The sequence below is a fragment of the Triticum aestivum genome, chromosome 3B (assembly GCF_018294505.1).
Source record: "Triticum aestivum cultivar Chinese Spring chromosome 3B, IWGSC CS RefSeq v2.1, whole genome shotgun sequence".
NCBI lineage: Eukaryota > Viridiplantae > Streptophyta > Magnoliopsida > Poales > Poaceae > Triticum > Triticum aestivum.
In genome coordinates, this window is record NC_057801.1 from 23,315,614 (window position 1) to 23,326,726 (window position 11,113).

Here is an 11,113-nt window from a genome sequence, read left to right on the forward strand (position 1 = left end):
GGATTCATTTAATTGGTAAGATCACTCTAGGCATGTGGCTTGCAGCTAGAAAATAAATCATGAACAAGATAATGGACTAGTAATGCTTTCAGAAATTTCAGTTGGACATGGAAAGTTCAGTTTCATTTTGAGACCAACAAAGTGAACCAGAAGAAAAGCACAACAAATATAATCTATTCCAGGCATGTATGCTAACTCCCTGGTAGCCATTTTGCACATACCCATGAAATTCAGGAACAAATCTTACTTTACATATTCCAAGGCATATGGATACTCTTTACAAATTAGGGACGGGAACAACGAGCACATCACTTACACAATACATGAATAATCGAATAGGGGATCATACCCTGGATCCTTTAAGCTGCAGAAGATGGGCGACTCCATGGCGATGGCAGCGTCACCGTTGACCGGATCTACAACATGGCGGCGCTGACGGTGGCTGGCTGCTGGGTGAGGTAGTTTCAGAGGATAGGAGGGCCATCGGTGCCAGAACTAGGTAGGATAGTCCGGCGGATGGGGAGAGAGTGGTGATAGAGCTATTTGCTAACCCTAGCTTACAGTTCGCCTGGTACTGGTACAGAAAGCGAACAGAGGAAAGGAAGAAGACAATGGGATTTCAGAGGGACACTTTGCACAGTTAAATGGTTTTACAAGGACCATTATGTAAAATGTACCGGCGGCCACCTGATGGTAACATCCTGTCCATGAACTTTTCATCCAGTGGCGCAGAATCCTTCGGAGCATTCGTAGCACAAGTTCAGCCGTAGCACTGGATACGTTCTCGTGGAGGCGCAGGTGGCCGGGGGGGGGGGGGGGGGGGGGGTAGATTGAACTCAGGAGACACCGGTATGAGGCATGAAACTGAGTGACTCCTCATCGTTTGCAGTCTCTCTGACAGGTGGACCAACAAAGGGACCAACCAGTGTGCCTATTTCTAACAACATAAGAGGTTAATGGAATATTAACTGTGCAGTTAAGCTTCTAAATTTGTGCTAGAAAAATGACTACCGTGTATGTCCCATCTCTGTGCAGTGCACCTATCTACCATCACAACAAAATCTTTACAGGTTGATGAGAAGTTCATTGTTTGTAGTCGTTGCTAGGTGGTTTATGGATCTGGATGTGTAATTTTTATTATTTATGTTGCTGTTATACTATCATTATGAAGATGAATAGATTGGAATTTTTTTCCCGTAAAAAGAAAGAGCTGGAGCAAATAGAAGGAATTAAGTGCTAAAAATGCAGTCAGCAATATGTATTTGCTTTGTTGCTCCCGCTGATCAGATGCGATGTTGAATAATCGCCGCACACATGAGCCTGCAAACCATCTTGTAGATACAGCGGCAAGTAAAATCTGCAAATCATCGTGCTTCGAGACTACTCCCTCCGTCTCGTAATATAATAGCGTTTTTTACATTATAAAAGCGTTTTTTACACTATACTAGTGCAAAACACGTTCTTACATACGTTAGTGTTATCTCTCATAAGCTGGCTGGATGCACAAGATCCAAATCCACTTGTGTGATTCATACGGAGAATGTGGCAACCTAATTGATAGCAAAACACAGGTCAGTAGCAATGGTTCTTCGACAAAGGGTGTACTTTATTGACTCAGAACAACGATGTTCTTCAACAGCAACATCTTCAAGAAAGAAACAACGTACAAGCATCGTCGTCATCGGAGCCAACCGCCAGAGTCTGGATTCAAGGTTTTCATCCTGAAGAACAAGTCCAAGCATACGCCTTCAGCAAGGTAATGACATAAAAAAATTGCTATTGCCAGGTATAACCCACATGGGTCTGACCTAGGGTTTTCACCCCACGAGTTCGAAACCAGGTACTGAAAAGCACAACCAAATTAAAATCAATCATGTGTTATTGCCACCACTTTTTCACGATCCCAATAGCTACATTTGGTCAGATAGAAATCGTCGCCACCACTACACAACCATACCCTTTGCATCAAATCACCGTTTATAAATTATATCTCGCTGCCGAAGGCAAACTGGATGGAGCGAAAGCCGCCAAAACTCACAGATGAGTCGAATATCATAGCAGCTTCATCCCGCGCCCATGCTCGAAAGCCAGAGATGTGGTGGTGACAACGGCACCAAGATGGGCCATGCCGTACATCACCATCTCACTACATGGCGGCACCTCCTCAACCGGTCGCTCGTTGTTATTGCCGCTACTGCCGTCGACTAACCACCAGCCCATCCTTGAGCCAATGCCAATCTTACGTATCCTGTCAGTGCCTTGTGCTAGGCGTCGACAGACACTACAATGAGGACCGGCTGGAGCGCACCCTCCCAAGCACGCACATGCATGTAATTGGGAGATGTTGCTAGCCACAAACATGAAAAAACGATCCATCTTGGGTCATGCCGCCCGGTTGAATTGATCAGTAGCAATGATAGTAAAAGAATAATTTGTTGCACAAGTTAAAACAAAAAAAATCCAAACAAAACAGCATATATATGATCATGTTTGAAACGAGCTACTACAGATTAATTCACTCTTTATGGGGTCTCTTCGATCCAACAACATGGCGTGTATGGAAAAGATTTAATCTCCCGATTTTCATTAGGAAGGCCAGAGTCGAAATATTGGTGACCTGTTGGGTATATGCTACCTAAACTTTCAACCTTGAAGCTATTCAAATGATAGGCAAACGCCATTGCATTTAATTTATAGGTCTCTGACCTACTAAAAAAGAGAATCTCTTTGTATGGGTGAAATCCAAGTATCTCGATCTCAAAATATGGACGGCGATGGTGCACTTCAACCATGTCTACATTCTCACAGAAATCATCGTCGTCGGAGTTCCATTCAAATTTCTCTTGAATTACTTCTTCCTTGTTGATACTTGGGAGATGAGAACGAAAGATTCCATAGTTAATGTCTTCTAAGATCCATGGTCCATGAACTTGATGATCAAACACTTCCATTGGCTTAATAAGGTCATAGTCGTGCTTTAATATCCACTCTGACTTATCGCATGATTCATTCAGTATACAGATGCGAATGTGATTCTTAACAAATGACGCGTGGTACACTCCTTTCTCTGATAATCCTATATAATTGGAAAGTCCAACACTCATTGGTGGCTTAATCACATTGTACTTATCTTCAGACAAAGATATTCTGCAAAATCAGATCATTGGCAAGAAATTTTTGAGATACAGGTGTGGATAATGCCTTCATTAGGGCAAAACTGAACACTAAAATCAAGATATTAATGAACTGGTCTAGGTATGTACCTCATAATAAAATCACTTTGACAATGCACGTAAAGGGATCCGCGCCAATAGACGGAGCGGAGTCGGATACCAAACACACGCGCCTTTGCAAGGGTTCCTGCGGCATCCCCTTCACGAACAAACAACCTCTCCTCCCAACGTCCTCTCCTAGAAGAGAATACACGCAAGATATATGGAGATGGAGGCCATTCGGATGCCTCCTCTAAAGGGTCAAACTCACCTCCCGCCCAACGCAAATAAGGAATCTGAAACACCTGGTAGTGGGATGACACCGTGGGATCAAAGGCCAGATAGTAATGATCGGAGAAAATACCACGGAGGATTCCCCCGGCTGTAGTATGACTGCGCGTGCATGAGGGCAGAGATTTCCAGCGGCGTGTGGCCGGGTTAACCACGTAGCCGTCGAGCAATAGGAGCCCATTGCAGTGATCCTGGATGTAGTAGTCGCCGTCCAAGCTCCACCCATCAGGATGAACTTTAATGGCTGTGGGTAGGAAATCGAGCTTGCCGCTGATTGCTGGCCGACCAAACGGCGACAAGGGGCGGGAGAAGAACTCGGGCAAACAGAGCTCCTTGAAGGTGATGAAGAACCCGCTAAGCGGGAGATCTGTACGCAGGAGGTTCTCACCATCGATGATGGCTCGCCACGCCTTGCAGACGCAGCGTGACACTGCTAGCCAGCGCGGTGCCTCCACGCGACGCAGCACGTCGGCGAGCACGGCCTCCGGCAGGAGCGCCGCCAGGTCGCCGTGGTCCGCCTGCTCCATCTGGCTCTATGTTCGATCGCTTTCGTTGGGAGGCGAACACATCGTGCACACTAGGTATATATCAGCATTGACCAGGGATTCCAATCGTAGAAGGAAACCTAGATGGACACGAACACAACAAGGCCCGCCGTAAAACATCACCTGATATACGTACGTGTCCACTCTTTTTTAAACACTATACGTACGTGTCCTCGACACTTCTTTTTTACTACTAAGAGTTACACGTATTTCTTTGCGTAGTAAGTAAAAAAAGTATACGAAGTTCCATTTTGAGTTGCCAAACATTGAGTAAAGTTCCGAAACAACATTTACAACTAAGAAGAAATATCTACAAATAGAACCACTAAAAAAAGAAACATATACAAATTAGAAGAATCTTCCAGAATTCTAGCCTTTTGACAGGGGTGCGGTTTATCACTTGGCTGCAAGCATCGGTCATAAACATTAATGGCTCTCACTTGAAAATAGAAGAATTTGGGGATGAAAAAACCCACCACGTCCAAGCTCCTCCTCCCACTGCCCCCAATGGCCTGGTGGTGACCGCCTCTCCGGCAATGGCCCACCGCCCTCCCGCCGCACCCTCCGGAGCCAAACGAGCTCGAAAGCCTACGGCAGCGGCGGCGGCGCCACGAAGAAGAAGATGAGGAAGGCCAACGTGGCGCCTCGTGCAGCTACTCTGGTGCCCCCCCCCCCCTACTGCCACTGCTTCGGCGCAGGAGGCGACCGCAGCCGGCAACAAGCATCACGACAGCCAAGTGCTCGGTGAAATGCCTACAAGATAAAAACAAAAACATCGCATGTTGTTGGTATCCAATAGTGATTGTTGGTGGCCGGTAGTGATTGCTGGTAGTGTTTGCTTTGTTTATTGTAGTGCGGAGATGAACACGGTCGAATTCCTTGCCTTCTTGGAGATCTCGGCAGCTGTTGGACTTGATGAGCTCAACTACGACTCGTTTTGGGAGGCCACCCAAGACATGGAGCAAGAGGTGACCGGGGAAGAGGTGGAGGCCGAGGAGGTGGTGGTCGAGGATGATGAATCTTTATGTTACGACGGTTATGCTATGCATGTTCCAATTTGAATGTTTTTAAGATATGTATTGTGTAGTGTTTGAAGTTCGTGCGGCTATGATACAAAATCTACACAATTTTAGTTTTACTCCACTAACATTACTCCGCCGGATACTCCACTAACTTTTAGGGGATCAGTTAGAAATGCCCTAAGAGCAGCGGGACACGGTAAAACATCACATGGCATGTATGTAAGAGCACGTCTCCTATACCATTGGCTTTCTCCACTTTCTCCATCTACAACATCTATCCATTAGCACATACATAGATCCAGCTATTTACCAAGCAGCAGTAGAAGGGAACCAAACATATGCACCATTCATCCATCCAGCAAGCTAGTAGCAAAAAAATTCAACATATGCACCATTGAGCCATCCATCTTGCAAGCTACTACCATTGACAGTAGCAAAAAAAAGTAGGGTTATGCACCATTCATCCAGCCAGCAAGCTACTAGCAAAAAAACATCAACATATGCACCATTCACTATCCAACAAGCCTACTACCAATTCCCGCAAAAAAAAAACAAGCCTACTACCAATGACAGTAGCAAAAAAATGCACCATTCATCAATCCATGCTAGCAAGCTACTAGAAAGTAGCAAAAAAACATAAGCACCATTCATCCATCCATCTAGCAAATCTTTGGCAGCATTCATCCATCTATCCATTAACAACACATGCATGTACCATTTATCCATCCATTATACAGAGAAGAATAGAGAGACATAGAGATGAGGAGGTCCAGAAACTCACTAGCGAGTTGCGGGGACGGATGGGACAGCCTCAGGCGACACCGTCCGGTGGCGAGGGCGGGGTGAGGGCGGCAAGGCGGGGCCAGAGTTGCAGGCTGAGGTCACCCAAAGTTCACACCACAACGGGGTTGGTGGACCGGACTAAAGCAGTGATAGTTATACATCTTGATCATAAACCACCATGATTCCCAGAGACTCGCACACGACTCTTCACAGTATCTTCTTTGACTCATATTCGAGACGAATTATCCAGGCAATTTCCAGTTGAACAATTTCAGAGCCCATTGGCAGTGACGGAGCTTCAGCAGGGCCACCGAGGATAAAACTATTGTTGTGTTAACAAAAGCCTTCGAGATTTTTTACGGTGCATCATACTACCAAATTTAAGGTGTAGTATTAAGCAGATCCAATGGTTAATATGGTTCAACGCTGAATTTAGATTGTGGGCAGCTTGGTAATTTCATATTAGGCTGCCCCACGACCTCGCCTCCTCCTATTTCACGGTCGTCACTAGCCCCCACTGCATCTCTTCGGCTCTCCTCCCGCCCTGCCGCCAAGCTCGTGTTCATCGAGTTCGATGTTCAGGTCTACCATCTACACACATGCAGCCGTTGCATCCACTCACGATTCAGCAGGAGGAGATTAGCACTAGTAGAAAAGGGGGCAAAGGTCCAGGCCGGTTCAGTCCAGAACTGGGACCCACGGTGGCATTGGACCCGGTTCGTGAGCCCCGGGGGCCGGCCGGGCCACGTGGGCCATTGGTCCCGGCTCGTCTGGACCTTTTGGTTCCGGTTGGTGGGACGAACCGGGACCAATGGGCCTCGCTCCTGGCCCACCACCATTGGTCCCGGTTGGTGGCTTGAACCGGGACCAAAGGCTGCCCTTTAGTCTCGGTTCATGCCACCAACCGGGACGAATTAGGTGCCTATATATACCCCCTCGCTTAAGAGCAGAGCAAACTGCTCTCTGTTTTTTCTGGCCGCCGAGGGGGAGAGGGCTTGGTGGTGCTCTAGCTCACCTCCTATGCACACAAGGAGTCCGATGGAATGCCCGAGCCACACTACTTAAGCATTCTCCTCTCCAAGCTCGACCTCCAAGCTCCATTTTCCTCAATATTTGTCTAGGTTTAGCGGTCCGTCACACCCCGTCCCCGTCTTCACCGCCGTCGATCACTCGCGCCGATCTCATCGCCGGCACCACCGTGGTGAGCCTCTTGTTCTTATCTTCTTTCTGAAAGGAAAAATATTCTTACTTGTAAGTTTAGATAGATACTTGTATTATTTCCTTACTTTTATTATTGCATCTTTTATAGTGTGATGGTTTTGGTATCCGCCCCCGTCGGCCCTTGTCCTGTCTATGATTCGGATGTGATATATATTATCTTTTCATAACTATTGGTTCATTTATTGTTTATGACAATTATGCCGACCAACGTGACATAGATTTTATTTATCTAGGAGGTTGTTGAACCGGAAATTCCAACCGACCCTATTGTCGAGAGGTTAAATATAGTTGAAGAAGAAAACAATTTCTTGAAGGAAAAAATAAGAAAAATTGAGGAGGAGAAGATGATATTGGAGTTGCATGTTGCAGATGTCGTCGATGATCACAAGATCAAGATGGATGCAATGCGCTTGAAGATTAGAAAGATTAGAAAATATGCCATTCATACCGAGGCTTGGTATCATTATGCCGTTGGATCAGTTGTTACCTTGGTTGCGATTATGATCGCATTTGTTTTCGCATTGAAATGTTTTACATAGTTTCAATGTATGGTTTAATTAATTTAGATGCTCTGCAGAGCTTTATGTTGTTAGATGAGAACTATGTATGTACTTTGGTTTTAATGTGATGATGAACTTCTATTAATTTGGTCACTTAATTATCTATTCATGATGTTCTGTAATGATTTTTGACACACTTAATTATATATAATGCACGTAGATGAACCGGCAATGGATGTACGGTGACAGACACACCTCCGAGTACATTAAGGGCGTGCATGATTTTCTCGAAGTGGCTGAGGCAAACAAGCAGAATGGTTTTATGTGTTGTCCATGCCCTATATGTGGGAATACGAAGTCTTACTCTGACCGGAAAATCCTTCACACCCACCTGCTTTACAAGGGTTTCATGTCACACTATAATGTTTGGACGAGGCACGTAGAAATAGGAGTTATGATGGAAGACGGCGAAGAAGAAGAGTACGATGACAACTATGTGCCCCCTAAATACGGTGATGCTACTGAACATCAAGAGGAACCAGACGATGTGCACGATGATGCTGCAACGGACGAAGCTGCTGAAGATCAAGAGGAACCAGACGATGTGCCCGATGATGATGATCTCCGCCGGGTCATTGTCGATGCAAGGACGCAATGCGAAAGTCAAAAGGAGAAGCTGAAGTTCGATCGCATGTTAGAGGATCACAAAAAAGGGTTGTACCCCAATTGCGAAGATGGCAACACAAAGCTCGGTACCGTACTGGAATTGCTGCAGTGGAAGGCAGAGAATGCTGTGCCTGACAAAGGATTTGAGAAGCTACTGAAAATATTGAAGAAGAAGCTTCCAAAGGATAACGAATTGCCCGACAGTACATACGCAGCAAAGAAGGTCGTATGCCCTCTAGGATTGGAGGTGCAGAAGATACATGCATGCCCTAATGACTGCATCCTCTACCGCGGTGCGTACAAGGATCTGAACGCATGCCCGGTATGCGGTGCATTACGGTATAAGATCAGACGAGATGACCCTGGTGATGTTGACGGCGAGCCCCCCAGGAAGAGGGTTCCTGCGAAGGTGATGTGGTATGCTCCTATAATACCACGGTTGAAACGTCTGTTCAGAAACGGAGAGCATGCCAAGTTGATGCGATGGCACAGTGAGGACCGTAAGAAAGACGGGAAGTTGAGAGCACCCGCTGACGGGTCGCAGTGGAGAAAAATCGAGAGAAAGTACTGGGATGAGTTTGCAAGTGACCCAAGGAACGTATGGTTTGCTTTAAGCGCGGATGGCATTAATCCTTTCGGGGAGCAGAGCAGCAATCACAGCACCTGGCCCGTGACTCTATGTATGTATAACCTTCCTCCTTGGATGTGCATGAAGCGGAAGTTCATTATGATGCCAGTTCTCATCCAAGGCCCTAAGCAACCCGGCAACGACATTGATGTGTACCTAAGGCCATTAGTTGAAGAACTTTTACAGCTGTGGAATGGAAACGGTGTACGTACGTGGGATGAGCACAAACAGGAGGAATTTGACCTAAAGGCGTTGCTGTTCGTGACCATCAACGATTGGCCCGCTCTCAGTAACCTTTCAGGACAGACAAACAAGGGATACCACGCATGCACACACTGTTTACTTGACACCGATAGTATATACCTGGGAAGCTGCAGGAAGAATGTGTACCTGGGCCATCGTCGATTTCTTCCGACCAACCATCAATGTCGAAAGAAAGGCAAGCATTTCAAAGGCGAGGCAGATCACCGGAAGAAGCCCGCCATGCGTACCGGTGATCACGTACTTGCTATGGTCAATGATTTACACGTAATCTTTGGAAAGGGTCCCGGTGCACTAGCTATTCCGAATGACGCTGAGGAACACGCACCCATGTGGAAGAAGAAATCTATATTTTGGGACCTACCCTACTGGAAAGACCTAGAGGTCCGCTCTTCAATCGACGTGATGCACGTGACGAAGAACCTTTGCGTGAACCTGCTAGGCTTCTTGGGCGTGTATGGAAAGACAAAAGATACACCTGAGGCACGGGAGGACCTGCAACGTTTGCACGAAAAAGACGGCATGCCTCCGAAGCAGTATGAAGGTCCTGCCAGCTACGCTCTTACGAAAGAAGAGAAAGAAATCTTCTTTGAATGCCTGCTCAGTATGAAGGTCCCGACTGGCTTCTCGTCGAATATAAAGGGAATAATAAATATGCCAGAGAAAAAGTTCCAGAACCTAAAGTCTCATGACTGCCACGTGATTATGACGCAACTGCTTCCGGTTGCATTGAGGGGGCTTCTACCGGAAAACGTCCGATTAGCCATTGTGAAGCTATGTGCATTCCTCAATGCAATCTCTCAGAAGGTGATCGATCCAGAAATCGTACCAAGGCTAAGGAGTGATGTGGCGCAATGTCTTGTCAGTTTCGAGCTGGTGTTCCCACCATCCTTCTTCAATATCATGACGCACGTCCTAGTTCATCTAGTCGACGAGATTGTCATTCTGGGGCCCGTATTTCTACACAATATGTTCCCCTTTGAGAGGTTCATGGGAGTCCTAAAGAAATATGTCCGTAACCGCGCTAGGCCAGAAGGAAGCATCTCCATGGGCCATCAAACAGAGGATGTCATCGGGTTTTGTGTTGACTTCATTCCTGGCCTTAAGAAGATAGGTCTCCCTAAATCGCGGTATGAGGGGAGACTGACTGGAAAAGGCACGCTTGGAAGGGACTCAATAATATGCAGGGACGGATATTCTTGGTCTCAAGCACACTACACAGTTCTACAGAACTCTACCTTGGTGACCCCGTATGTCGATGAACACAAGAACAGTCTGCGCTCCAAACACCCGGAGCAGTGCGACGACTGGATTACATGTGAACACATCAGGACTTTCAGCAGTTGGTTGGAAACACGTCTCAGAGGTGACAACACTGTTTGTGATGAGCTGTACTTGTTGTCCAGGGGACCATCTTCGACTGTTACGATTTGGAAAGGATACGAGATAAATGGGAATACATTTTACACGATTGACCAAGATCAAAAGAGCACCAACCAAAACAGCGGTGTCCGCTTTGATGCAACAACCGAGAGGGGAAAGGACACATATTATGGTTACATAGTGGACATATGGGAACTTGACTACGGACATGATTTTAAGGTCCCTTTGTTTAAGTGCAAATGGGTCAATCTGTCAGGAGGCGGGGTACAGGTAGACCCACAGTACGGAATGACAACAGTGGATCTGAAAAATCTTGGGTACACTGACGAACCGTTCGTCCTAGCCAATGATGTGGCACAGGTTATCTATGTGAAGGACATGTCTACCAGACCGAGAAAAAGAAAAGATAAGGAAGCGAATACATCATACGATGAGCCAAAGCGCCACATAGTTCTTTCAGGAAAAAGGGACATCGTGGGAGTGGAGGGCAAGACAGACATGTCTGAAGATTATGAAAAGTTTCATGAAATTCCTCCCTTCAAAGTCAAGGCTGACCCAAGCATCCTGATAAACGATGAAGATTATCCATGGTTACGGCGCA

The 11,113-nt window shown here is 46.4% G+C and overlaps 1 protein-coding gene across 1 annotated transcript; it reads right to left on the reverse strand.

Annotated features, from left to right (window-relative positions):
• Positions 1–2,443: 2,443 nt before the first annotated feature.
• On the reverse strand, positions 2,444–4,046 carry LOC123064450 (uncharacterized). The gene is made up of 2 exons (XM_044487933.1): positions 3,264–4,046; positions 2,444–3,147 (listed from the first exon to the last, which is right to left on the reverse strand). Exons 1-2 carry the CDS (start codon positions 4,028–4,030, stop codon positions 2,523–2,525), a joined length of 1,392 nt encoding a protein of 463 aa, XP_044343868.1. The 5' UTR covers positions 4,031–4,046; the 3' UTR covers positions 2,444–2,522.
• Positions 4,047–11,113: the final 7,067 nt, after the last annotated feature.

Coding starts and splice junctions, on each gene's coding strand:
- LOC123064450 (XM_044487933.1), bottom strand. CDS start 4,030: ATGGAGCAGGCGGACCACGGCGACCTGGCGGCGCTCCTGCCGGAGGCC. Junction 3,148..3,263: donor CAAAGTGATTTTATTATGAG/GTACATACCTAG, acceptor CTGATTTTGCAG/AATATCTTTGTCTGAAGATA.